The sequence below is a fragment of the Chrysemys picta genome, chromosome 23, assembly GCF_011386835.1.
Source record: "Chrysemys picta bellii isolate R12L10 chromosome 23, ASM1138683v2, whole genome shotgun sequence".
Classification (NCBI taxonomy): domain Eukaryota; kingdom Metazoa; phylum Chordata; order Testudines; family Emydidae; genus Chrysemys; species Chrysemys picta.
The window spans coordinates 3367797-3395229 of NC_088813.1; the positions used below are offsets into that span (position 1 = coordinate 3367797).

At 58.9% G+C, this 27433-nt stretch overlaps 1 protein-coding gene across 1 annotated transcript in view; it reads left to right on the forward strand.

Moving 5' to 3' along the window:
• FOXO6 (forkhead box O6) overlaps positions 1-24964 on the forward strand; it is a 95576-nt gene extending 70612 nt beyond the window's left edge. The window contains exon 2 of the mRNA XM_005286247.5: positions 17968-24964. Within this exon, the coding sequence (XP_005286304.2) occupies positions 17968-19380 (1413 nt within the window). The 3' untranslated portion in view covers positions 19381-24964. The remainder of the gene's footprint in view (positions 1-17967) is intronic.
• Positions 24965-27433: the final 2469 nt, after the last annotated feature.

Consider the following 27433-nt stretch of genomic DNA (forward strand, 5'->3'; position numbering starts at 1 on the left):
AACCTGTCTTACAGTGCTAGGCTCCCGCTGCTCAATCTATTTAGCTTAACAAAGAGCTGGTTAAGGGGGGACTGAGCCCAGGCTGTAAGGACCTGGGTGGGGAGCAGAAAGGCTCTTCAGTCTGGCAGCACAGGGTCTCACACGATCCAGTGGCTGGACGCTGAAGCCAGACAAATTCAGATTAGAAATAATGGGCACATTTTAACAGTGATTATTGGAACAATGGACAAAGGGCAGCGGTGGATTCTCCGGGGTTCAGGGCTGGGCCTTGGATGGCAAGTAATGGCGGGGCCTGCGCTGCTGGTGGGCCATGAAACGTGCCCTGGCCCTTCCTAGCACGCTGGGCTGTTATTGGAGCTGGGTGCAGCGCCCAGTGCGCAGCCCAGGGCCATGGGCCCGTCAGTACCAGGTCTGTGCAAGCCCCGAACTCAGAGTGGGAGTGAGGAGTGGGTGGGCTGAGCTCCAGTGGCAACTCCATTTCGTGTAAACGGGGCTCTAGTGTGAACCCAGCATCCTGGCCAGACTCTGCCTGTCTCAAATGCCCCTCTAGTTACCACTGGGATGGGATTTGGCTTCACTTCCTGTCATAACCTGTTGCGCGAGGTTGCTGAGCACTATGCCATGCTCCACCCTAGAGACCGCTGCATTTCAGTAGCTGCCAAGGTGCCCTAGGTAGCCTTTGGGTATGGAACATTAAACTTCCTCCATGCAGCCCTCGATGCGAGTTCTGGGCACATTTCCAAGGCTGCCAAGGGGTCTGTCACTGTGGAACTAGGAGATATTAGTCTGGATTGAGCCATATCTGTACAGCACCTAGCGCAGCGGGGCTTCTGGGCCTGACTCTAATACAGATAATAATGCTCAGGGCCTTCTGGGGCCCAGACTGGACTCCTGCTTCCTTCCCCCACCACCTTGTGGATAGAACTGTACCTCATCCTGTGCTGTGAAGATGGCACCCAGAGACCATGGTGATGGGTACCTCAGAGATGGATACCCATTGGATAATGCTGCCCTTATCCACTCCCCACTGGAGGAGTTTCCAGCGGGGTGAGGAGCACTGCGGGGGGTGGATGGGGGGGGGGGGGGGGGGGGCTGTAACAGGCATTGTCGGAGGATTGGGGAGGTGGGTCTCCCCACCATCAGTAGCTTGTCTGGGTGCCGTGTGCCCTGACATGGGAGCATGGTCCCTGAGGGCAGGGAGGCAAGTGCTGTAGTCATGGCACGGAGTCCCGGCTGCAAGGCCTTTCCTCCAGCACCTACCACTTCTGTGTGCAAAGCAATCAACCAGCCATTACCCCCCTGTTATCCTGCCGGGTGTGGCTGGCCAGGCTCCGATGGGGAGTCTCGTTAGCGGCCTGTCACCACTTTCTCTCGTTAAGCAGCACAAGCAGGTAAAAGGCTCATTAGCTGGCACGACCAGCAGCTGGGCCAGATGTGCAGACTCGGTGGGCCCCTGCCAGTGGCCAGGCTGCTTGGACAGCTGTCGTCTGGAGGAGGAATCGGCCGGAAGGATCAGGCCTGTCTCTGCGCACATCCAGGGCTCCCATTGCCAAGACAAGCTCCTGGAGCGCCTCAGCCCGAGCGAAATCCCATCCCTCCCCCGCTGCTGCACGCTTGGCAGCTGGCGGGAGCTGTGGAGGCAGGAGCACGTCTCTGACCCTGGGGTCTAACAGGAGGCGCCCGCGACAAACGCTGTAGATGGGCTGAGATTCCCAAAGCTGTCAACTGAATAAGTAGCCGTGTCTCTGGTAGCACGCAGGGCACCCCGAGCCGAGCGCAGACGCTGCCGAGCCCCCTGCACAGAGAGCTGCCAGCGACAGCCCCAGCACCAGCTTGGCTGCACGTCCCACAGCAATTCACCTCCTCCCCGGCAGCACGCAGCGCCCACGCAGGCCAGGCTGGCAACGTGGACAGGAGCCCAGGGCTACGCTTGGGTAATGGCCGCTAGAGCCCAGCAGCCGTCTCCATGGCAACTCATGCTTAGCAGGCTGCCCAGTTATATTATTACTGTAATGCTAGCAGCCCCTGTCATGGGCTGGGCATGGCACAAACACAGACCAAGATGGTTCCTGCCAATGGCTTACAATGTAAGGGCGAGTGGTCCCCCACCTAGGGAATCCGGCCCCATTCGGAGCTCTCAGGGCTGTGTGGGATGGGGTCCCCTCTGCTGGCTGGGCCCATCGAAAGGATAACAGCCTGCTCTGGCAGGGAAAGGAGCTGGAGGCCTGTGCTGAAGAGCCCGTTCTGTTCTCACTCATGACCGGGGGAGGGGGGGTAAATGTCTATTTACTAACCGGAATGGGGCTGTAAGAGGTGTGAATGTGTCTTTGGGGAACCCTGGTGGGATGCAGCGGAATCTTTCAGCAGTATCTAGGCTGTGCCCCGGCACCACACGGGGACACGGACATACTGGTTTCATCTCTGGCTGCTCCTGGTCCCTTGGGAGATTTGGCTGGATGGTCCATATGGGTCCATATGGGTCCATACGGCTCCATTCTCCTGCCTGCTCCCCAGCAGCTCCTGGTGTCCGGGTTGTTTCTCTCTTTCCCCTTGTGGTCAAGTGAATTTGGTGCAGGGGGGAGGTGTTAGCTGGATGCCACTGGCGGGAAAGTCCCAGCATGGAGTAGCGCAGCAAGCCAGCTTGCCTCTACCCACCATGTGCTCCTGCTGAGCAGCGGGAGGTGGGCTTGGTCTCTGCTGGGCCTGCCAGCCAGGGGCTGACAGTACCAGTGGAGCTGGTAGGGCTGGAGATGTGGACACGCTGGGAGCTGGATTAACAGATTTTAAGGTCATCAGGGACCATTGTGATCATCCAGTCTGACTTCCTGCGTAGCGCAGGCCAGAGAACCTCAGCCTGTAGTTTCTGCATCAGGCCTGTCCCTTCTGCCTGAGCTAGAGCAGATCTTTCAGACAGAGACATCCAGCCTGGAGTCAATGATTTCTGGTGATGGAGAATCCACTACAGTCTCTAGCTAAGGGCTTGTCTTCACTGCAGTTCACTTGAGTTATAACTCGAGTATTGCTCCTAACATGACTGCCATCTTCCCACAATCCCTCTTCACTTGGGTGCAGTGGTGCATGGTACTCAAGTTGGCTGGCACAACTCGTCAGTTGGTAACACAATCAGTCTGGGCAAATCAAGGGTTTGTTTGCAGTGTAGCTTCTCTCCCCTGAGCTAGGTTGACTTAAGAGGAATTGTCGTGTGTAGATACCTTGAGTTAACTCTGCAGTGAAGACAAGGGCTACGTTGCTCCAATAGTTAATTCATATCACTGTTAAAAATGTGTACCTGGTTTCTAGCCTGAATCCATCTCGCTTTAGCTTTCGGTCCCTGGATCTCAATATGCCTTTACCTGCTGGATTAGAGAGGCGTCTGCTGTCTCAGATCTCCTCCCTTTGGAGATCCGTACAGACTGGGATCAAGTCACCTCTTAACCTTCTCATGAATGAACTAAATCAATTGAGCTTCTTTAGTGTCTCCCTGGCAGGCAGGTTTCCAGGCCGTGGCTTGTTCTCACAGCCCTTTTCAGGACCCTTTCAAATTTTTCAACATAATTGTTGCCGTGGGGACACTAACAACAAGGAGTCTGGTGGCACCTTAAAGACTAACAGATTTATTTGGGCATAAGCTTTTGTGGGTAAAAACCTCACTTCTTCGGATGCATAGAGTGAAAGTTACAGACGCAGGCATTATATACTGACACATGGAGAGCAGGGATTTACTTCGCAAGTGGAGAACCAGTGTTGACAGGGCCAATTCAATCAGGGTGGATGTAGTCCACTCCCAATAATAGATGAGGAGGTGTCAATTCCAGGAGAGGAAAAGCTGCTTCTGTAATGAGCCAGCCACTCCCAGTCCTTATTCAAGCCCAGATTAATGGTGTTGAATTTGCAAATGAATTTTAGTTCTGCTGTTTCTCTTTGAAGTCTGTTTCTGAAGTTTTTTTGTTCAATGATAGTGACTTTTAAATCTGTAATAGAATGACCAGGAGATTGAAGTGTTCACTTACTGGCTTATGTATGTTACCATTCCTGATGTCCGATTTGTGTCGATTTATTCTTTTGCGGAGGGACTGTCCGGTTTGGCCAATGTACATGGCAGAGGGGCATTGCTGGCACATGATGGCATATATAACATTGGTGGATGTGCAGGTGAATGAGCCCTTGATGGTGTGGCTGATGTGGTTGGGTCCTCTGATGGTGTCGCCAGAGTAGATATGGGGACAGAGTAGGCAACGAGGTTTGCTACAGGGATTGGTTTCCTGGGTTGGTGTTTCTGTGGTGTGGTGTGTAGTTGCTGGTGAGTATTTGCTTCAGGCTGGGGGGTTGTCTGTAAGCGAGGACTGGCTGCCTCCCAAGGTCTGTGAGAGTGAGGGATCATTTTCCAGGATAGGTTGTAGATCGTGGATAATGCGCTGGAGAGGTTTTAGCTGGGGGCTGTATGTGATGGCCAGTGGTATTCTGTTATTGTTCTTGTTGGGCCTGTCGTGCAGTAGGTGAACACTAGACCTGGACATGAGATACAGGCCACATGCTGAGGGAACAGCCCCTCCCTTCTCCATGCAATACTCCTCTGCTTATACGGCTAAGGATTGTGTTGCCTCATAGCTGCTGCATTGCACTGGCAGCTCCTGGCCAGCTGGTTATCTCCTGGGACCCAGAGTCCCTGTCAGAGTCCTGCTCTCTGGTGGCCCCTTTCGTAAGTGTGACCTGTGCTCTTTGCACCTTGCTTTGGGCTGGTAGAACCCGTTGTTCTGCTGAGCCCACCTTACCAGGGACCCAGGGCGCTATGTGCCATCGTTATTTACCGCGCCATCGGTGGTTGGGTCATCTGCAAACGTTCCCGGCCCTGCTGTGAGATATCCTTCCAGAGCAGGCGTACACAACATGCGGCCCGGGGGCCGCATACGGCCCGCGTGGGCTCACTGTGCAGCCCGCGGGTGTTGAGTAGGTGGGCTCACTGTGTGGCCCGTGGGGGGGTGAGTAGGCAAGCGGCGGGTGAAGGAGGGGGGCTCAGTAGGCGAGCGGGCGGGTGGGCAGTGGCGGGGAGTGAGTTGGCGAGCCGGGGGCGGGGGGCGGAGGAGGCGAGTGGCGAATCGGTGGCTGACTTGTTCTACTGATCTGGTCTGGCTCCCATCCCCTCTCCCAGGGCCAGCTCCAGGCACCAGCAAAACAAGCATGTGCTTGGGGCGGCACATTTCTAGGGGCGGCATTCTGGTGCCAGCCATCATAGGCGCCGACTCCGGGCCATGGGGAAAAAGTGCCCCTTGCCGCTCCAGCTCGCCGCTCCAGCTCGCCTCCACTCCGCCTCCTCCCCTGAGCGTGCCGCCGCCGTTCCGCTTCTCCCCCCTTCCTCCCAGGCTTGCCGCGCGCAAAACAGCTGTTTCAGGCAGCAAGGCTGGGAGGGAGGACAAGCCGAGCAGCAGGGCGCTCGGGGGAGGCGGCGGTGGTGGAGTGGAGGTGAGCTGGAGCGGGGAGCGGTTCCTCTACCCCCCTCGTTACTTCCTGTGCCCCGCCACCCTAGCTCACCTCTGCTCTGCCTGCTCCCCTGAACGCGCCGCTGCTCCGCTTCTCCGTCCTCCCTCACCTGAGAGGGAGGGGGAAGAATCAAAGCGGCAACACACCCGGGGGAGCAGGCGGAGCAGAGGTGAGCTAGGGCGGAAGGTCGCGGGGGGCCTGCAGGAAGCAATGGTGGGGGGGAAATGCAGCACGCCAGGGGAGGAGGCGGGACTGGGGATTTGGGGAAGGGGTTCGGAAGGGGTGGAGTTGGGGTGGGGCCGGGGGCAGAGGGGCACGAAAAAAAAGGGGGGGTGGCCAAAAAAATTTTTGCTTGGGGCGGCAAAAATCCTAGAGCCGGCCCTGCCCTCTCCAAGGGTTGCAGCTGTCTGGAGGTGCTGCCTTCCATGCCTTCCTCATTCACACCTCATTCATTCAACAGGGAAATTGATTACCAAGTGGGGGGAAGATCTTATTCTACTTCTAGCAAAAAGACATTTTTCTTTTACCTTAATTATACTACCATAGGGGCCTGCTATAACAAATTACCGAGGTTCAATACTGCTGTTTCAGTGGGGTGGTGCTGGGGAAGGAGGGTTTGTTTCCGTGGGGCAGGTGGCACTGGGGGGGGGGGGGTGTTTCGGCAGCGCTGGGGAGGTTGTTTCTGTGGGGCGGGTGGCGCGGGGGGGTGTTGTGTTTCGGGGGGGATGTTGTGTTTCGGGGGGGGGACTGGGTGGCGCTGGGGGGGGGTTGGCGGCGCTCGGGGGGTTTCGGTCCTCAGCTGTTCTCTTTGGAGTAATATGGCCCTCGCCACTTTACGAGTTGTGCCTGTTCCAGAGCATTGACAAAGTGATTGAATAGCGCTGGGCCGAGGTCGGGGCTGGTGCCCCAGCAGCTTGCAGATTGGCATCTGGATGGAGATGCATTTTGGTCACTGCCGATGGGAGCTGGATTTGAACCAGACCCTACGTGCTGCAAGTACCTGCCAGCGCCAGGGAAGTCTCACGCTTGGCACAGTGCTCAGCTTGGTCCCGAGAGCAAACCCCTCCCTCCTCGCGGAGCTGAGGGGCACTCTGCCCATCAGACACATGGGACCGCCCTCCATGCAGGCCCTGCCAGCTCTCTGCTGAGCCCGAGGCCTGTGGTGTGCAGGCGTTCCTGCTGTGCTACCCCTGAGCTCCACCTCCATGCGTCACCCCCCCCCCCCCCCGTGACTCCTAGCTCACACTCCACATACACACGCCAGCTGCTGTAGCCCGCACTCCCCGGCTGAAGAGAAAACTCCCCACCACCTTCCAGGGCCTGGCCCATCCCCATGCAGCGAGGGGAGGCAGGGCCCCACGTCTGTCTAGACCAGCAGCTGCCTCCCACCAGTTCATCTCAGGACACATGTGAGGCCGAGCCAGGAGCCCGGCTGTGTGCGGTCATGGCCTCTCAGGGGGAAGCTGTTTCGTTAGGGTGACGTCTCCGGGCAGGGAACAGCGAAGGGGAGGGTGCAGGGGAGGGCCGTGCACCGAAATTTGCCCCAAAGTGCAGTGCTGGTCTCTCCACCCCCTTGCTGGCTGCCGCGGGAACAGGGGCTCCCGGGTACAGCTCTGCCAGCCGAGGCACAATCCACCCTGACCCCGGTTCCTGAAGCCTGCCTGTGGGGGAGCAGACAGTGCCCCAGGAGGAGGGCAGGGGCATGGCCAGGGGAGGGAGCACAGGCTGGCTGCGTCATCCTTTCATTGGCAGTTTCCTTGGCCTGGTACGTTGGGGACCATCCGCTCGGGCTGTCAGGACAAGCAGGCAAAAGGAGCCACTCCTGGGAAGTGAGAGGCCGTTGGTCAGGGGCCGGGCGGTTCTGCGGGTAGTTCTGGTCGCTGGCTTTGTACCTGTCCCCAGCTCTCAATAGCTCGTCTGGCTTGGGCTAATCCCAGCCCTTGTGCTTGGCAAAGAGACGAGGCTGAAACCAGGAGCCTGCAAAGGGAATGTAAATGGAGGTACCTAACTAAGGCTTTGTCTACACTACACAGCTTTTAGCAACAAGGCCGTGTCCACACAGCCATGTCGCTAAAAGTCAGGCAGTGTAGCCGCTGTTTGTCCGCACTTTTGCAGACAAAATACTTCTACCCGCAATGAGCAGCATTTGCATTGTCGACAGGAGAGTCCTGCCAACAACACGCTGTTCACACTGACACTTGCAGCTGCAAAACTTTTGTCTTGGGTGTGTGTGTGTGTGGGGGGGAGGGTAGCACCTCTGAATGACAAAAGTTTTGTCACCCAATTGCCAGTGTAGACTTAGCCTAAGTGACTAACTTTCCAGAGGTGCTAAGCCCCACAGCTCCTCCTGCCTTGCAACGGGGCAGGGCTCGGCAGCCTGGACAAGCAGCCCACGCCCACAGTGCCACAGGGTGGACGGATGGGTGGGCAGGTGCAGAGTCTGCCCCCAGGCTCTGGCCCCGCGTCCTGCCCGGGTCCCAGCAGCAGGGTGCTGGGCAGCACGGCCCCAGACAGTGTCTGTCTGGTCAGAAGGATGCTGAGAAAATGGACAGCTCCTTCCAGATGCAAATTGCTAGTCAAGCCACTCATCAGAACAATGGGTCCGGCTAATCCTTTCACAATGGGACTAATTGCTAATCAGACCAATTTCACACTGGCTGTTTCCCTTGACAATGAGGCTCCTTGGAGAACAGCTGGGGGGTGGGGGGGAATGGGGGCCGTTTCCCTGGCACGCATGTCTCCCTGTGCTGGGGGAGGGGGAGGCACCATTGGGATTAGCGCCTTCCCGCTCTCTGGAGTGTCTCTCCAGCCCCCTGGGGATGTGGGGCTGATGGTGCGGGCGTGAGGCGAGGCACAGGGGATGGCAGCTGGGGACTCTGCTGTGCTGGAAAACCCGCCGGCAGCCTTCTGCAGGGGCCTGCCTGCCTGCGTGCCCCTCCAACCTCCAGCTCCTAGGGCAGCTCCCTCTACACTGCTGGCTGCAGGGACCCTCCTAGCCAGGCCCAGAGCCTCTCCTCAGGAGTTGGCTGCCCGGCTTAGACCTGTGCACAGCGCTGTACAGGCATCTGCTGCTGCAAGCGTTAACACCCCTGCCCACTGCTGTCTGGGTCAGCTAACACAGCCTAGCCTGGCAGTTCTCCCAAGGGCTATTTCGCCTGCCACTGGCAGGCAGCCACCTCCGAGGTGGAGCACCACACCTGTATAACAGAGCACAGTAATGCCATTCAGCAGTTTAGGACAGGAAGTGGCGCCATGCTGTCGGTAATGACCCCAGGTGCAGGAGCTCCCTGAACATTTCACTTGGCCAGCGCCTCTAGCCCCACGCTGGAGTTTTCCTGGGTGCTGATGTGGGGAGCAGCGCCCCCTGCTGGGTCACCAGCCGCAGCTTGCTCCGCCGTGTCCGTTTCCGGCCAGGTGTGGAGCCACCTGCTGGCTGAGCTGCGGCCCCTGACATGCCCTGTCAAAGCTGAGGCTGCCCTTTGAGCTGTGGGCATTGCCATCTTGCTGTGGTTCTGGCTGCGAGCCGGAGAGCTGGCCGCACAGGCCCCCCGGGGCTCTCCCAGCCGACTCGGAGCTGTGCTGGGGGAATCCCATGCCAGCGACCCCCCGGGAACACCTCGTTTCCCTCCCAGGGCCTGTGGCTGTGCGGTGCTATGGTGACCAGATGTCCCGATTTTGCTGTCTGGCCACCCTATGCGGTGCCTTGCCTGGTAAGAGCTTTGTGTGCCTGGCCGTCAGGGCAACCAAGTGACTCCTTGGACGTGCTCACCGTGTGGGGGAGATGCCTGCACTTCTGGGATTTCCCAGGACCCCCCAGGAGCCCCCGGGTCCTGCCAAAGGCCCAGGGCTCATTCACAGCCTAGCTGGCTAGGAGAGATTTCTGCCTTAGCAAGAGAGTTGGGGCAGGGGCAGCGTCTGATGGGAGAGGGGCTGGTGTCAAATGGGCTCAGGTTGACTGGAGATCCGTGAGGGGCTGCATCAGTGAGAGGGAGCGGGTGTGAGGGGGCAGGAGGGGGGCAGCGGACTGGGGCAGGCGGCAGCGACAGGGAGAGCCTAGGGCAAGAGTCGGCAACCTTTCAGAAGTGATGTGCCGAGTCTTCATTTATTCACTCTAATGTAAGGTTTCGTGTGCCAGTCATACATTTTAACGTTTTTAGAAGGTCTCTTTCTATAAGACTATAATATATAACTAAACTATTGTTGTATGTAAAGTAAATAAGGTTTTTAAAAATGTTTAAGAAACTTCATTTAAAATTAAATTAAAATGCAGAGCCCCTGGAGCGGTGGACCAGGACCCAGGCAGTGTGAGTGCCACTGAAAATCAGCTTGGGTGCCGCCTTCGGCACGCGTGTCATAGGTTGCCTACCCCTGGCCTACGGCGTCATTGCTGTGTCTCCTCGTGCGGGTGTGAGGGGGCAGGAGGGGGGCAGCAGGCCGGGGCAGGCGGCAGGGAGAGCCTAGGGCATCATTGCTGTGTCTCCTCGGGTGGGTGTGGTTTGTGTTTGTGGCTCATGACGCACCCACTGATTGAAGCTGTGAGAGGCAGTGTGGACTAGTGGTGAGCGCACAGGCCTGGGAGCCAGGAGCTGCTCGATCCTGATGTGCCATGTGGCCTTGGGCGAGCCCTTCCCTACGGCCAGACATTGGATACGGTCGTTGGATGGTTAATTGGCTGGGCTCGCTGCATGTGCGACATGCTTGGTCAGTGCCGTGTGTCTTTAGCACTCAGCCGAGTTTGCTTGCAGCAGCAGTGCTGGCCCCAGCAGCCAGTGGCCCGGCCTCCCCCGCCCCCGCCGGCTCCCCCAAACAGCCTGCCCTCGCTCCCTGCTTTGGGGGCTGGCCAGAGCTGTTTGTCCGTGGCAGAGGCATTGCTAAGGGCCGGACGTCTCAGCCTGAGGACGCTGCTGTGGGCAAGAAGCAACCGAGCTTCTTCCAGTCCATTAATTAAGCTCCGTGTCCCTGTCCCCGCCCCCGCGAGCTCTCCCTGCAGAGCCCAGCTGCCCTGCCACGAGTGCCCACCCAGACGCAGCAAGCAAAGTGCCTCAGGGCTCTAATGAAGCAGAGTCCTGGACGCGCTCGGCACCGAGTCCCCGGCTCGGCTCCAATTAATTGCTGTTTCCTTTTTGCTCTTAATGAACCTTCTCTGCGGAAGGAGGCAGCAGCCTCCCCGCACCGATTGGCACTGAGCTGCTCCCCTTCCTGCCCCCCCGGCTGGTCCCTCGGTCTCACCCCGTCCCAGCCAGCGCAGCGGCCTCCCGGGCCTGCTGCCAAGTGCGGATGGCTTTGGGTGCCAAGTGCAGGGAGGGAAGAGATCTCCAATTGTTGGAATTGCCTAAAAAAGGAGAAAGGCAGCAGCTTGAAGTGGAACTCCGAAGCCAGCGTTTCGGGAAGGTATTTGTGCGAAGGCCCCGTCGTTAATACTGCAGGGGAAGCTACAGTTCCATCTGGCCTCAGCGTTACCTTTCAACCACGCAGCTAAGCTCCTAACCCAGCCAGCAGCGACTCCCTGACCCCGTGCGGGAGGTGGCTTGTCACACACCCCCATGCCACATTCTGCTGTCTGGCCGATGCCCTGGGGCACCAGCATCTCCTGCATTACTGCTTTGCAGAGATGAGTGAGATGTGGTCGCCTGGGGTTGCATTGGTGCCGTTCACAGACCCCAGGCTCTGCACCCCCCACCTCCTGCTAGGTGCTGGCAAGGTGAGCAGGTGTCTGCAATTCCCCATAAATTGTGCCACACCTGTCCCAGTCACCTCTTCTGAGGCAGTCCCTGGCCCAAAGGAGATGGCAGTTCAGGCAGGATCCCTGATTTAGTTGGTGTTGGTCCTGCTTTGAGCAGGGGGTTGGACTAGATGACCTCCTGAGGTCCCTTCCAACCCTGATATTCTATGATTCTATGATTCTTGCTGCACGTAGGGGGCAGGGCCCCAGCGCTCCCCACTCCCACTGATCTCTGGGGGAGCCAGTGCAGGGCCAGCTGCCCACACGGGTGCTGGACCCTGACAGCCTGAAGCATGTTGTGGCTGGAGCTGTGTGGCCCAGATGGTGCCTGCTATGGGGCTGCCCCCTGTGCTCTGGGTCAGACCATCCCCATGCCTGGCTCCCAACAGAGCAGCACCCGAGAGGGATCAGTAGTGGGGGCGCCAGTGCCCGCCTTGGGACCCTGCCCTCTCGTCAAAGCAGCGAGTGCACAAAGGCTGCTGGTGCGCCTCTCCCCTGCGCCAGGGGTGCCGTCACTCGTGTCTGGCATGGCTGGCAGTGGGGGCAGCAGTGCCGCTGTGCTGCACAGCGCAGGGGGTACTGCGGGAGGTGCTGCCGCACTGAGCCCTCCCTGCCGAGCACACCGAAAGAGGGACCCCGCTGCACCGGGGGCCAAACGGGGCAGTGCAGGGGGCATGGCAAGGAGCCAGCCTGGCAGTGCTGTGGGGGGCGGGGTGGCATCAGTGCCTCCAGCTCGCTGCATTGCCCCGGGTGTAACTGCAGCCCTGGAGAATCCAGCCAGCCAGAGGCACCGGGGGTGAGGCCAGGGAGAGCGAGCAGCCTCAGCAGAGACCTGGGAGCAGCTTTGGCATCAGCCTCTAGCAGCGTCTGCTGGGACCCCGGGGAAGGGCCGGTGGCTGCGTGGGTCTGGCCCGGCGGCGGAAGGGCAAGCTGGGCGACCAGTGGCAATGAGCGTCCGCTCCAGCATGGAGGTACTGGTCCCTGGAGCTGCCATTGCCCGTCCTGTCTCCCGCGGAGCAGGGCGAGCTGGGCAGCCGCTGTCAGAACAATGGGCCACCCGCCCACATCCCTCCCCTCTCCCCCAGCACCCTCAGCCTGTGGGAGCGCCAGGCTCTTCCCAGGCACTGCCATCTCCCTGGCCCTGCAGTGCAGGCTCTCTGCCCTCGCCTTGCCAGCCACGCAGGGAGGTGGTACGGGGCGCTGGCTGGAGCTAGCCGGGGCACAGGTGCATGAGGGCCCATCCTTGCAACCTGATGCGGGTCAGGGCCTGCCTCCAGCGGCCTGGGCACAGAGCCATTCTCAGGGGACAGGCATCCACACCACCAACACTGCCAGGCACCTCGCTGGCAGCATCAGCAGGGAGGCTGAGGGCTGGGCGGGCTCTGGAGACTGGACTCCCCTCTCGCCCCTCGAGACTGTAGTGCATTGATGTGGCTATGGGCAGAGCTTGGCCTGGCATCCCCCTGCCGGAGGGGGCGCTGCGTCCTGCCCCTGCCCAGGCTCTAGCAGTTCTGGGGATAAGACCCATAACCCAGGGTTAGACAACGAAGCCCCCACCCCTTGGCAGCTCCTGTCTGAAGCTCCAGGCCATCAATCCCTGGGCACCAATGCCCTGATGAGAGGGTGGCACGTGGTCCCTGGACTGGGAGCCTTGCCCACCCCAGGGCACTTTGGGGCTCTGCTGGTGGGAGCAGCGCGGGGAGCCCGGGCAGACGGTCATTGGCGTTGCAGTCGGGGCGTGGGTTAGCCTCTCTCTGCCCAGCAGGACGCCCCACACTGTTGCCGCGGCAGGGCTGGCTCAGGTGGGAGCAGCGGGAGAAGTTTGTCCCGTGTCCCTCGTGGGGCCCAGGCTGCAGAACACAGTGCTGCCCCCCAGGCGCGCCCTGCATCTCGCTCAGTGCTGGGCATCAGGGGCTGCTGACGCAGCCTGAGGCGCTTCTGTGCCCCAGGATGGGCCGGGCTCTTAGCAGCAACACAGAAACGTCACCTGGTGGGACCGGCTCTGACAGGCCTGGGAGCCGGCCCGGGTGAGGACAGGAGGGCATGGCTGGCCCGGGCACCAGGCACTGTGCCAGCAAGCAGAGGGGAGGCTGGAGTGGGGGCAGAAGGCAGAGAGAGGAATGGGGGGCAGGAGGCAGTGGGCTGTGGAGCTGGAGGGAGGCACAACGACTAGCCCCCTAGGTGCTCTGGGCTGGGTGGGGCGTGTCTCCTGGGACTGGCTAGTGGCCGTGTGGCTCCTGGGGACAGCCAGCAGGCTGCGAGGGAGCGGAGGGCCAGGGCGCTCCTCGCCCATGTGCCCCACAGAAGCCCCCAGCAGTGGCAGGTGTTTCTCTCCTGGGTGCCCTGGCCTGAGTCTGTCTGGGCTCCGGGGAGCCTGGCCAGGTGGCACTGGGGCTGTTCCGTGCTGAGGGCAGGCTGGGAAGGGGTTAACGGCCAGCCCATACCTGCAGTTGCATTTTAAAGATGTGAAATTAAAGCCCGTAATTTATTCTCCCCACACACGAAGGAGCAATTAGTTCTAAACACGGCTTAATCAGTCAGCGCGAGATTGATTTCTGTAGACTTGGATTTGGTGGCTGCTGGCGAGGAGCCAGGCTGGGAGCAATCTCCAAATAAATGAAGTGCGGAGAAGGAAGCCATTACATAATATGATGGATGGGCCCGGAGCTCGCACGGCTCCTCATTAGTATGCCACTCGAGGCTGGCAACCGCACCAAACTTTCTCCCAGGCACCTCGGCAACTTCCTTCCCCCTCCCCTGCCCCTTCCCCCAGCTGGGCTGGGGCTAAACTCTTCTGCCTCCCCCAGCACACTCAGCTGGGGCTCAGGGCCGGGTCAGACACCTGGACCCAGGAGCCTGTTCAGCCCCAGGCAGCCTTTGTGCAAACTCCCTGATGTTCCCATCTCTGGCTTCCAGCTGGCGCAGCGTGCCCCCTGCCTAGGCCTCAGGCCTGGTCTCTTCCCCCTCAGCTCTCGGCATTGTGCTGGGCACTGGGCCGCCTACAGAGGTACCACTTTTATTCCCATTTCACAGACAGGGAAACTGAGGCACAGCCAGGGCACATGCCTTTCTCCAAGGTCACGCAGTGAGTTGGTGGCACAGCAGCACGTAGAACCCAGGAGTCCTATCCTGGTCCTTCCCCTTCACCCCGGACCAATCTCTGAAAGGGGCTCATTAGGGAGCAAAGCGCAGCCCGCAGCTGTCTGGTGGGGTCAGGTGCGAGGCAGCCTTGGGGAGCATTCATCATGCCACCTCCCACTCGCCTGGCTTTCTGTGGCGGCCCCACAAGTGACACATGCTATGGGCGGCTGCAGGGTGCCTGCTGGGAATTCCATGGGCAAACTCCCCCGAACTCCGAGGCATAATCCCCGGGTCACAGAGTAACGGTCCCCACCTCCCGCGTGCGTCCTGCCTGGACTTCCCTGCTGTAGCATCAAAGCGTGGGGGGTGAGCAGAGGGGCGTGGCCCTGCCTGGGGCTCCCCCTCAGAACGGAACCCCGCTTTCAATGGCGCCAGAAACGCACCTGTGGGTGAGGACAGTGCTGGCGTGGCACAGCTGGGGGAGCTGCGGGAGTCTCCCGCATGTCGGGCAAGCTCGCGTGTTCTCTGCCCGGGGTTTGGCTGCACCCTGGGGGAGTCTAATCACACCAGCCCTGGTGGGCTGTGAACGCAGAACCCAACATGCTCCAGCGTCAGACGGGCTCTGCTGCAAGCAGGCAGCACTGAGGTGGCTGCAGAAGCACCTGGCACCAGGATTCAAAGGTGCTGCTGAGGAAAACTCCGGGTCGGATACTACCACGCCCATGCCTGTGCACCAGGCTGTCCTCCTCAGGTACCTCAGGAGGCTGCAGGGGGAGTCAGGCCGGCAGCATCTCCCCCGCAATAGCTAAACTCTGCATTTGTTGGCAGGAGAGATGGGCCCCAGAACTCACATGCTCTGGGCTTCGGGCAGGTCAGGCCCACACCTCGTATTCAGGGGAGGATTTGGGGGCAGGATTTGCCATGCTGGGGAGGGGATCCCCGCAAGGGTTTGCAAGCAGCCCTCATGCCAGGTGTGTGATGCTGGGGGATGCGCGCCCTGCCCGCGGGCAGGCTCCGATCCGCCGGCAGCAGGCGGCTTCCTGCTGTGAGCGGAGCCCAGCCGCTTGGCTGCTGGCCAACTCTTCCCGCCGACTTGCTTTGAAGAGCCGCCATTCGTGCCGTGGAGCCGGGCCCTAGCCCTGGCGCTGGGCTGACCCTTCCTGCATGTGGGGGTGGCTCCCGATTTCCTGATACAGATGATGGGCTGAGGGAATTGGAGAGAGCTGGGACTGAGCCCCCTGGGCTGTAGCGTCCCCACCGCCCTGGCCTAGGACTGGCCAGGAGGGACCCACCCACCCTTAACGGGCCATGCAAATGTAACCACACACCTCCTGGGGGGGGGGGGGTCTGTCCCAGCTAGTGGCACTGAGACCACTTAAAGCGAGAGAGAAAACGAGTCGGCTCTACAGCCTTCACTAGCCGCCAGATGGCTTTTAGCTCATGCTGGAGAGGCTCATGCACTAAGCTCCAGAAGTCCCCGGTTCAACCCCGCCTGCCGACACTGGGGCCTGTCAGCATTACACATAGATTGAGCACAACTAGGCTCCTAGCTGCAAGGTCCATGAGCCTGCAGGTCTCTGCAGCCCGACTTGCTGCTGGGGGCTGAACTCGCCCCAGAGCCAAGGCCCACACCACTGCCCCTGGGCCAGGCCCATGTCTCAGCCCTGCCCCCTCTGCCAGAAACACAGAGCCCCAGGGTACTTATCAAACCAGACCGTTCCTGCCACGGCGCATGCTTCTCCCGCTGCATGTGGGGGTGGCTGTGTAGCCAGTGGGCTAACACGCTGCTGTCTAGAATAGAGCGAGTCCAGTGCCAGCCTAACCCTGAGGCTCACCTTTGCCCGGGCCGCAGGGGACAGCAGGGTGAGCGATGCAGGAGCTTTGGAAATGTTTTCTTTCTTCCTTCGTGGTGTGAAGGAGGCGCGGCGTTCGCCAGGAAATAGTGGCCAGGGCTGGGGAGAAGCGTTTGAAGCCAGCTCGAGCACAGGAACAGGGAGTCCGTGCCCACCGGGGGGCTGGGAGAAAGGGCCTGTCTGCCAGGCTGGTGAGGGACTGGGCATGTGCCTGGTGTCAGTGAGGCAAGCGGGATGGGCATGCTGGGTCTGAAGAGGACTATGCATGGGCTGTGCTGGGAAGGGGGCCCTGAAGGAGGGCTCCAGGAGTCTGTGCGGGGGGAGGGGAGTTGGGAGTGGGACCAGGGAGCCACGGTTGGCCTGGTTCTGATCCCAGTCACGCTCTGACATCAGTGTCACTCCATCAGCTCCAGCGGAGCTGCTCCTGATTTACACCAGTGTGAGAGCAGAGTCGGGCCGGAGAGCTGTTCCTGTCCAGCAGCCTTTGTGAAATGGAGTCTCAGTGCCGCTGCTGGGGGGCAGCCCCCCTGTGGCACCAACAGGCCCCCTTGCTGCAGCCACAGCAGAGAGGCCAAGGACTGAAGGTGCCGTGGAGAGTGAACTCCCAGTGGTCCCGCGCCTGGCCAGGCTGAGGCGTACTGCTGGGCTGGGGTGAAGGACGGAAGAATCCCATTCACTGTTAGAGACTAGGGACCGAATGGCTAGGAAGCAGTTCTGCAGAAAAGGACCTAGGGGTTACAGTGGACGAGAAGCTGGATATGAGTCGACAGTGTGCTCTTGTTGCCAAGAAAGCTAACGGCATTTTGGGCTGTATAAGTAGGGGCATTGCCAGCAGATCGAGGGATGTGATCATTCCCCTCAATTCGACATTGGTGAGGCCTCATCTGGAATACTGTGTCCAGTTTTGGGCCCCACACTACAAGAAGGATGTGGAAAAATTGGAAAGAGTCCAGCGGAGGGCAACACAAATGATTAGGGGGCTGGAGCACATGACTTATGAGGAGAGGCTGAGGGAACTGGGATTGTTTAGTCTGCAGAAGAGAAGAATGAGGGGGGATTTGATAGCAGCCTTCAACTACCTGAAGGGGGGTTCCAAAGAGGATGGAGCTCGGCTGTTCTCAGTGGTGGCAGATGACAGAACAAGGAGCAATGGTCTCAAGTTGCAGTGGGGGAGGTTTAGGTTGGATATTAGGAAAAACTCTTTCATTAGGAAGGTGGTGAAGCACTGGAATGGGTTACCTAGGGAGGTGGTGGAATCTCCTTCCTTAGAGGTTTTTAAGGTCAGGCTTGACAAAGCCCTGGCTGGGATGATTTAGTTGGGGATTGGTCCTGCTTTGAGCAGGGGGTGGGACTAGATGACCTCCTGAGGTCCCTTCCAACCCTGATATTCTATGATTCTTGCAGCACCGCTGCTATTGTGTGGGGGAGGCTCCTTTACCCCGGCTGTCAGAGGCCTTGATAAATCCCCGGCTGCCCAAGCTAGTGCATGTCAGAGCACATGTGCGCTGCTCCTGCAGTGCATCAAAGGGAGACGGAGAGAGCCCCCCAACTCTTCCCAGCCATAGATCTCAAAGCACTTGTACCAAGGAGTCAGTATCATTATCCCCATTGTACCAATGGGGAAACCGAGGCACATAGTGGGGCAGTGACTTGCCCAAGGTCACCCGGCAGGCCAGTGGCAGAGCAGGGAATGGAGCCCAGCTCTCAAGGGTCCTAGTGCAGTGCTTACTCCACACACACCATAGGGAAGCCCCCCCTGCTAGCCACTAGTCCCGGGGCAGAGGTGCTGGGGACTCTCACTGACAGAGGCTCTTTGTTTTGTTGTCTCCGCAGAATTCGATTCGGCACAACCTGTCTCTGCACACCCGCTTCATTCGCGTGCAGAACGAGGGCACCGGCAAGAGCTCCTGGTGGATGCTGAACCCCGAGGGCGGCAAGACCGGCAAGCCGCCGCGCCGGCGCTCAGTGTCCATGGACAACAACAGCAAGTTCCTGCGCATCAAAGGGAAAGCCAGCAAGAAGAAGCAGCTGCAGGCGACTCAGGAGCGTGGGGAGGAGAGCCCGTCCTCTCAGCAGGCCAAGTGGTCTGAGAGCCCTGCCTCCCACGCCAGCGATGAGTATGACGCCTGGGCTGACTTCCGGACACGAGCCAACTCCTCGGCCAGCACGCTGGGCGGGCGCCTCTCCCCAATCATGTCCAGCCACGAGCCGGACGAGCTGGAAGAGGACGACGGCACCCCATCCTCCCCGCTGATGTACCCCAGCCCCTCCAGCACCATGTCTCCCTCCCTAACCAGCAGGTGCTCCGTGGAGCTGCCCCGGCTGACCGACCTGACCGGCACCATCAGCCTGAATGAAGGGCTTGGCGAGAGCCTGCTGGACGATCTGCAGGACAACTACAACATGAGCCCTTCCCAGCCGCTGCCCTCAGGCGGCCTCAGGCAGAGGAGCTCCAGCTTCACCTTCAACTCCAAGTGCTCAACGCTCGGGGCAGCCACCAGCACGTACTGTGGGACCATCTACAGCCAGCCCGCCATGAACCTGCTGCGGCGCCTGCCCATGCAGACCATCCAGGAGAACAAGCAAGCTACCTTCACCGCCGCCGGCTCCTACCGGAACGCCTCTCTGCAGGACCTGCTCTCCTCCATCTCCTATGCGCACAAGGAGAGCATGGCTCAGGGCGAGCCGCCCATGGCCCAGGCCAGCATCCTGGCACCGTCCCGCAGCCACAGACAGAGCACCCTCATGTGCGGAGGTGGGGAGCTGGGCTTGTCCTCTTACCCCGCCCACTCGGCCTCCCTCATGAAGAGCAACACTTTGTACCACCCGTCACCAGCCAGCCACCACCCTGCTGTCAGCAACAGTGCCTTACCCACTCCTATCAGCCTTATGAGCTTGCCTAGTGACTCCTGCAGCCTGGCAGCCATGCCCCACCACGGGCATCTCCATCCCTATGTCAATACCCAAGGGGCACACATGAGCTTGCTGGATTCCCTCCAGGGCCCTTACCAAGGGGCGATCCACCCCCCTGTTTTGGGCCAGGACAGGTTCCCAGCAGACCTTGACCTGGACATGTTCAACGGCAGCTTGGAGTGCGACGTGGAGTCCATTATCCTCAATGACTTTATGGACAGCGACGAGATGGACTTCAACTTTGACTCGGCTCTGCCCCCACAGAACGGCCTCAACATGGCCACACTGCCCAGCGCCCCCCAGCCCCCCAACCAGAGCTGGGTGCCTGGCTGAGACGAAGCCGGACGCTTCCCACCAAGGAGTCACATGGGGAACAGTGAAACAGACTTTTTTTTCCTTTCTCTTCTGCCTTTATTTGTTCTGATGGGCTAGAGGCATCTGTTAAACCTGAGAGCCACCCAGACCACGAGCTGCAGGGTGACAGATCCGTCCGGGCGCAGGACACAGCCCCACCAGCCAGTGCATTGATGTGTGCGCCAGACTAGCTAGCTCAGGCTGTGCTGGGGAGCCCCAGGCCCACTCCAGTTCTCTCCCTAGCACTGTAAAACAAAAGAGAAAGCACATCAGGTGTGGGCATAAAGGCAGTCTGGAGCCAGCCATGCCCTGTCCCTCCTCTGCCCTTAGGGGGGTTCCCAGGCGAGGCAGTGCAGAGTCTGAACCCAAGGCATTCGCATTTGTCAGAATAAGCTTTCCAAATTGCCCCCCTCTGACTGGCCCCACCTTTTGTGCTCTTGTTTGGTTTGGTTCTCCCCGCTACCTACAGTGGGTGGCAGCCCTGGAGCAGAGGCACAGTGACTGCAAAGGCCCTTGTTTTCCAGGGCAGCTGCAGCCATCAGGAGCAGTTGGCTGGCTCAGAGGAGGCTCCCCCCCGCAGTCAGCGTTAGCGTCAGCCTGCAGCCCCTTCCACCCACTCACCCGACAGCAAACCAGTGGATTTCCGTGTATTGTTTAAGCCTGTTCTAGAACCTGATATAACCCCGGGGTAGCTGGAGAGCCAGGGAAAGCCTCTGAACTCTGGAGCTAGCAGCTGGGGCCGCCTGCTGGCAGCACCCACGCGCACGGGGCTCTCTCCAGAGTTTGCTTCTGGATTCTGAGCCAGTTTGATCTCAGCCAACTTTGGGGATGGCCATGTTTTCAATCATCAGTGCCTGCAAAAATCCCAACCCACCGATGACTGGCAGCTGTCTGTATACAACATGCATGGTGCCATGCACAGTCGGTGCGTGCGTGGGCGGGGGCACAGGCGTGCATGCCCTGCACGTGCAAATGCTGGCTTTGCAGCAGGCCCAGGGGCCTGCGTGAGGCTCTGGGCTGCCTGTTGGGAGGGGCATGCTGCTAGCCTGGATCCCTGCTGGAGAGGTAGGCTGGGGGAGGTTAGAGGGTGTGGGGGGGAGTTATTTATTTGATTTTATGCACTCTCTTGCCATTGAATAATCACCTTGTTAGAAGAGCCAATGGGAGAGCCGTGCTGGGAGCTGGGGAGGCAGTCTGCAGGCAGTGCGTGCTCGTGGGAGACGGCAGTTAATGTCAGGGATATGCGGAGGGCTGGGAGATGATTGCAAAACCTGAATCTGGCTTGCGATGCGGAACATCCCCAGAGTTTGGGGTGCTCAGTGCCAGGGCACTGGACCTCCCAATGGGACTTGGGGTTCAAACACCTGCTTCCCTCTGCAGAGCTCACTGTGCCCCTGCGTTTTCACTACCAGCAAACCCTTCCCTCCCCTGCCCCAGGGGTTGGTATGCAGGCTCTGGGCAGGTGCCCGGGGGCTGCCAGTCTGTCAGGCAAGAGAGAGGTGCTATTGCTGCCCACAGCAGGGAGTCACTGGGGCTAACTGTCCGGGTCTAGCAGCAGGGACTTCCGGGGAGGCAGCCTGCTTTCTGAGCTGGCTGTGCCAGCCATGCAGACAGCACGAACGGGCACAGCAGGTGCTCAGCATTTGGGGACGAGCCAATCGGACGGAGGATCCTTCCCAGTAAGTGAGAAGGGAGCCAATCCCCTTGCCTCTGCGGTAGTGCCCAGAAGAGTCAGGAGTGGCTGGGAGCTGCAATGCGGGCACAGCTGGGCAGTGGGCTGTGCTGGCCCCCATCGGGGCAGGAATCCCCACACATCGGACTTGTGTTCCGCAACCACCGGCCTGAGGCAGACCCAGAGCCCCAGAGCATCTCCAAACTGCCCAGGATCTTGTAGACAGTCCCTGGCTCTCTAACAAGTCGAGCCCAAACACCATCTGAGCTCTGGGGCTGGAGCCTTTCCTTGGGGGTCCAGCTCCTCCTTAACCAGGGCCCGGCTCCCGGCTCTGAAATGAAGACACACATTGCTTCCGCTGCGCTTTGCTCTGGGATCCCCGATCCGTTGGACTCTGAGCCTCGAGCAACCAGGGCGCAACCCCCTGGGTGGGAACTGAGGTTTCTGTGAACTCTGACTGCAGGACACAGGCCTGGCGCTTCCCAGCAGGGAGAGGGATATTTGCCCCCCAAATGATCTTCCAGGGCCCCAAAGTATAGTCAGAGAGGCTGAACTACGTAGTGAGTGACCCAGCACTGAGCAGTGGAAGTGACAGTGACAAACTACTGATGCCAGAGCCAAATTTTACATTCTTAAATTCCAAGATTCCCCAGGTCTAACCAGGCCTGGGCTCCTGGAAGGCTGGTTGTGTTTTAAACAGCAACCTCTAGGGACCTCAACATACACACCAAGAAAGGGACCCTAGAACTGCCCCTGGCATAATCCCACGTAGTCGGGAACTGGGGACTCCCTGGCTCCATGGGGCTCCAGGGTTCTCTGGCCAGGTGGTCTAGAAAGCGCCTGGAGCCCCCCGCGTTGGCCCATGGAGCATCTGACTCTGTGGTCTGGGTTCAGGCTTGTTTCTCACGGGAGCAGCCAGCATAGGCACATGTGAAGGGCAGAGGAGATCCCAGGTGCTGAATGGGAGGAGATGGGTCCTCATCCCTACGCAAGGTGGAGCCCTGAAGGGCCCTGCTCTCCTCAGTCGGGCTGTCCATGCCCCTGCCCTGCAGCCCCCCTCCTTTCTCTGTGAATGGCCCAGGAGCACCAAGCACTGTCAGGCTCAGAGAAAGGGGTCGGTTTGTTAAAGTCCCCATCTCTCTCTCTCTCTCACCCCTCCAGCAATTCTCCCAGCCCCCAGCATCACAGCCAATGCATCTTCCAAGGGCCAGGCAACATGTCCTGATGAAGGCCATAGGAGACCTAGCAGCTGCTCCTTGCCTGCGGTGGGCATACGCCATGTCCTCTCGCCTCACCCGAGCAGGGTCCATCAGGTACCCGGCGTGTGTCTATGGTGGGGAATAACAAAGGAGCCCATTGATGTACCATTGATGATGTTTGCTCCAGGTACATAGAGGTCGTAGTCTATTTATAAAGACATTATTACCAATTAATTAATTATGTTTACATTGTTGAATCATGTACAGAATTTAATATATTCTATTCTAGATATTCTTTCTCAGAGGCTTTTTTAAAAATTATTATTATTTGGTTGATAGCATTCGTTCATTCATTCATTCAGTTTCGACACTCCCATTCTGTTTTCAGATGTATTTAATTCATTGCAGAAATAAATTGCCAATGACAGGTGGCTATGAAATACCCAGCCCCTCGCCCTGCCCTAGCCTGGGAGCGCTAAGGAGGGGTAGAGAGGAGGGGTGTGGCAGGGTGCTTTGCTTACCGTGGGGCTGGGGGCTGCAGGGCTGGGACCACCTATTAGCACCAGGGGTGTTCGGGGAGCAATGCTGCCCTGTGTGGGAGAAAGGAGGGAGTTACCTCCTTCCAAACCCCTGATCTTCCAGGCACATCTCCAGCAGCACAATAGAAGATGATGCCGTTAGGCACTGGATGGCATGTGCCATTGGCATGTGGCATCAGGCGGGCACCCCGCCCGCCCCTCCCAGCACCAGCCACACGCTTGGGGCTTTGGATCCAGCATCACCCCCATTGGCACAGTCCTTGCCAGGCTTGGCTCTGCTGCAAAGTCTCTGCTCCTCTCGGGTGCTTTGGGAGAGAGGGGATGGAGAGGGGAGTCACACCATCAGCTGACAGGGAACCCAGCCCAGGGGAGGCCAGGTTCTGTCCTGGGGATGGAACAGGCTCACTGGGGTGCCTAGTGCTTGGCATCAGGCCCAGTCACCACTCCTGCTCTCTGCCAGTCTCAGGGACTCTCCCTGCTCTCCGCAGGCTGGACGCCTCGACCTGCCCTTGCCCCCGGAGCTCAGTGCTAGCTGGGCCTTTGCGCTTACATCCCTCCCCACAAGGAGATGGGAAGAGGGACAGAGATGCCCAGGGAGCCCCTTGGCCTTGCCCAGCCCTGAGCATCCATTGGTACTTAGAGGAAGCAGCAGGAAGCCTCAGTCAGAGAAGAGCCCCCCCCCGGCATCCCCCGTGCCTGCTCCCCCCGCCCCGCCGTGTGTTTGACCTGGGAGGCCAGCCCCGGGTACGTCGTCTTGCGAAGCTGTCTGTGGTTCGTGACCGTGGGGTTGTCGTGTGTACGGTGGAGTTGTGTTGGTAAGCATTGTGTGTGCCGTCGTTGTGCAGTGCGAGGGATGTGGTGGCGGGCAGGGAGCGGGGCAGGGCGAACCATCACCCTGGGTGCCCAGCGACACCCACGCCCTCAGGCAAGGACACGGTCAGCCTCGGGCCTACGCGGGGGAGTTTAGGTGCAGGGCGGGAGAAGCATGGGCAGCACCCCCAGTGCCGGGGGGAGAGGAGGGGAGGGCCATGCGCGTGGGCCAGGGCTGCTCAGAGATCGGGACGGAGATGGGGGTGAAGCACATGGGGAGGGATTAGGTGGTGGTGGGGGGTGTCAGTCATTCCCTTGCAGCTCCATTTCCATCCCAGCCCTGGGCCCTGGTCTCCTGTATGCAAGGTTCAGATGATACGTGCCCAGGTCTGGTCTGGGCCCTGGGCACAGTCCCCTGCCCCCCACCTGTCTAGAGACCGGGGCCGGAGAGCTGCTCTCCCTGGTGGAATTGCTGCCAGCACCCCCCACTGCAGCTGAGGAGCATGGGGCCCCCGACGGCCCAGCGCGCTGCGAGCTGACTCCGTGCTCTGGTGCAGTCTGCGCAGGCCCACGGCAAGGAGCCGCACATGAGGCTGGGTAGGCCGAGGCTCTCTGGCCTGTGAGCACACAGCTGTGGTGTCTGCACTACACAGACTGTTGTCATGTGGCTTGGCCATGAGTCCACGTTTAAACACAGCTTCGGTGTCGCGTCCAGGGAGTTGGAGAGACGGCCGGGCTGCCCTGTCCTGCCCAGCCACGCTGGGACTCCAGGTCAGTGGCCACGTGCCAAGCCACCAGCCGCTTGGCTCCTAGCATGGCTGGGAGCACAGGGAAGGAGAAGGCTGGTTCTTTGATTTGAAGGAATCAGGGGGGTTATTTTAAATCTCCCTCAGGACATGGGTCCCCAAGCACAGCCCATACCCAGCCCCCTGGGAGACTCCTCTTCTGGACTTCCCACCCGGTTCCCTAGCACACTGTCCCCCTCTGCCCCATGCTCCCAGCCTGGCTCCCACATCTGGCCTGGTGGGGCCTGGCTTCAGTGACTCAGTGACAGGCACACAAGCCAGGAGCAATCCGATAGCGGAGCTGGCTCCTCAGAGGGACTGGCTCCAGCAGTTTGCTTTATACAGATGTTTCAGTTCATTCTTTCCCTCGTATTTATAACTGTACAAACTTGGGGGGAGGGTTTCGAACAGGCTGTTATCTCTCACCGCACATATATTGTAGGCAATGTAACCTTCTTGATTGTGCTATTAGAGTTTGTGTATGTGGCAATGTAAAGAACTGTGTATAGTGCATTGTACAGCATATTTTCATGAATAAAATTGTTTTAAATATTACAAGTATGGCCAGCTGACTTCCGTGCTTGTGGGTGCATGAGTGCGTGTGTGTGTTTGCAGGCGCACATGTGTGTGCGCGCATGTGCGTACCCCTGTTTGTGTGTGTGCAAGAGATGGAGGGGTCAGTGTGGTGACCAGAGAGGGAGTGTACCAGAGAGGGAGTTGGAAGGTTAAAGGGGGGGACAAGTATAATAATCAATACTTGTGAGCCATATTGTTTTGTTCCTGGCAAACACACCGAGATGTTGGATAAAAACATTGACACTCTTGCTGGAAGGCTACAACATCACACAACTTTATTTCTTAGAATTCAGAACAATAAAGCACAGGAACTCAAAATCAGAGAAAGAGAAAGCAGGCTGCTCTTTAAAACAGAGAGGCCCAATTCACCCCTGCTAGCCCTAAGCTGGCTGGCTGCAGACTGACTCTGATAGACCCAGATCCCCTGCTTCTCTCCAGGTCTCCCTTGCCTACAAGCAGACCCAGGAACCCCCTTAGAACGTAAAGGGATAGCTTACAAGTTAACACATTTTACAACACACCTCAGCTATCAAGGAGCCCATCTGACCCTTGGGCACTTGGAACTAAAGACCAAACTGAAAGTTAAAGGAAGGCAGGACTTCCAAAGTGTCCGTGGCCCTGCTGGACCCTCCTGGGGCAATGGGATGGCTTCTCCAAGTGACCATCACTACTGCCAAGAGGTTCAGGTGCATGAAGCTGTGCAATCACTGGACACAGGACAAGTACAGAATGGATCCAGATCTGCCACTTGTCTGCTGGGCCAGGGCAGTGGGGCAGGAAAATGGGGTCTCTAGCACCCCAGAGGCTGGGCTGGACTCATGAGTGTCGGTGTGCCAATCATAAGACTGGGCAATAGACGAAAATCAGTAAATTGCAGCATTTGTGTAGTGGGGACCTGCTCCCCGTGGTGAGACAGAGGCTGCGTGTGTGGGCCGTGGGCTGGGCAGGGGATGTGAGCGGCAGGCCCAGTCGGCCCAGAGAAGTGATCACTGCACCACTGGCCTGTGTCACCTCTGGCCCCTTTCCCACTATGTGGCCATAAATCCTTCCCCTCCACTTCGGCCGGCTCTGAGCACCAGTGAGATTCTGCTGCCATCTGTGAAAAGATGGAAGCCAGCCATTCCCATAGCCCCTTCTGCCAGGTCAATGCCCCTCACGCCACCTCCCCATTGACAGATGGGTCCCCCTACCATCCCCTCACGCCAGATCCCCATTGACAGACAGGTCCCCCTGCCACCCCTCACGCCACCTCCCCATTCACACCCATGGCCCCTCAGCCAACACCCCCTCATGCCACCTCCCCATTCACAGCCACGGCCCCTCTGCCAACACCCCCCTCATGCCACCTCCCCATTCACAGCCACGTCCCCTCGGCCAACACCCCCCTCATGCCACCTCCCCATTCACAGCCACATCCCCCTTGCCATCCCCCTCACCACCTCCTCATTGACAGCCACGTTCCCCTGCCAACGCAACCCCCACACATCACCTCTCTATTCACAGCCAACTGTCGTTTCCATGGCCCTCACTCACTCATGTGCAGCTGCAGCTAGTTATGCCATCTCCAATCGCCTCATAGCTGGAAGTGGGCCTGAAGTGGTGCCTAGCCTTGGGTAGGCCTTCCGCCCTGCAGCAAACACCACCCTTTGATGCTTTAAGCTTCAGTTCAGCACTTAGCCGACCCCGCTGAGCATGGCGGCAGGGACCCTCTGCCTGCCAGCTGAAGGCTCACTCGTGGACTGAGCTCTCTGACTTCAGTGCCCAATTTGCAAGCTGGGCTCCCAATTTTTTTAATCACCAAAAAACCGGCCACAAAGCAAAAGGCAGCATGAATCCACTGAGTGATGTGTGCAACACGTCGATTTTAAGGCCCAGAAGGAGCTCTGTGATCAGCCACTCGGATCCCCCGTAGAACGGCACCGAGTGAATGCTGCCTGGGGCCCAAGCACTTGTGGGTGAGTTAGAGATGTTTCTGTTCATGTAGGTCCATTCCTATAAAGTCTCCACCATCCTAGTCATAAAAACAGCCTGTAAAACTGGAGTCTGTCTTAACCTTCCACGGAGGCTGGAACCATCTGCCAGTGAGTGAAACAAAAATATTGTCCCACATTATCTTGACATTTTTATTGACATAATTTTTTATGGACTTTAGCTTTTACTGATGACTGCGATGATTGACGGCCTCTATCACAGCAGTCACCAGCCTCTCACTGCCCACTGGGGTCTTCGCTGAGCTCAGCCACCCACTGCGAGAAACTCCTGCGTCTCTACACCTGCTGCCCTGGCCAGTAGTGCAGCTGGGCAGCTCGGCAGCGGGGGTTAGTTACCTACACGTTTCCATTTGACCAGCTCTTACGGTGACTTTCAGCTTTTGAAATGTACCTCCTTCTGGACTGATTTCCCCCCGCCCAAGTCTTGAGATGAAATTTTCAAAAGCTCATAGGTGAACGA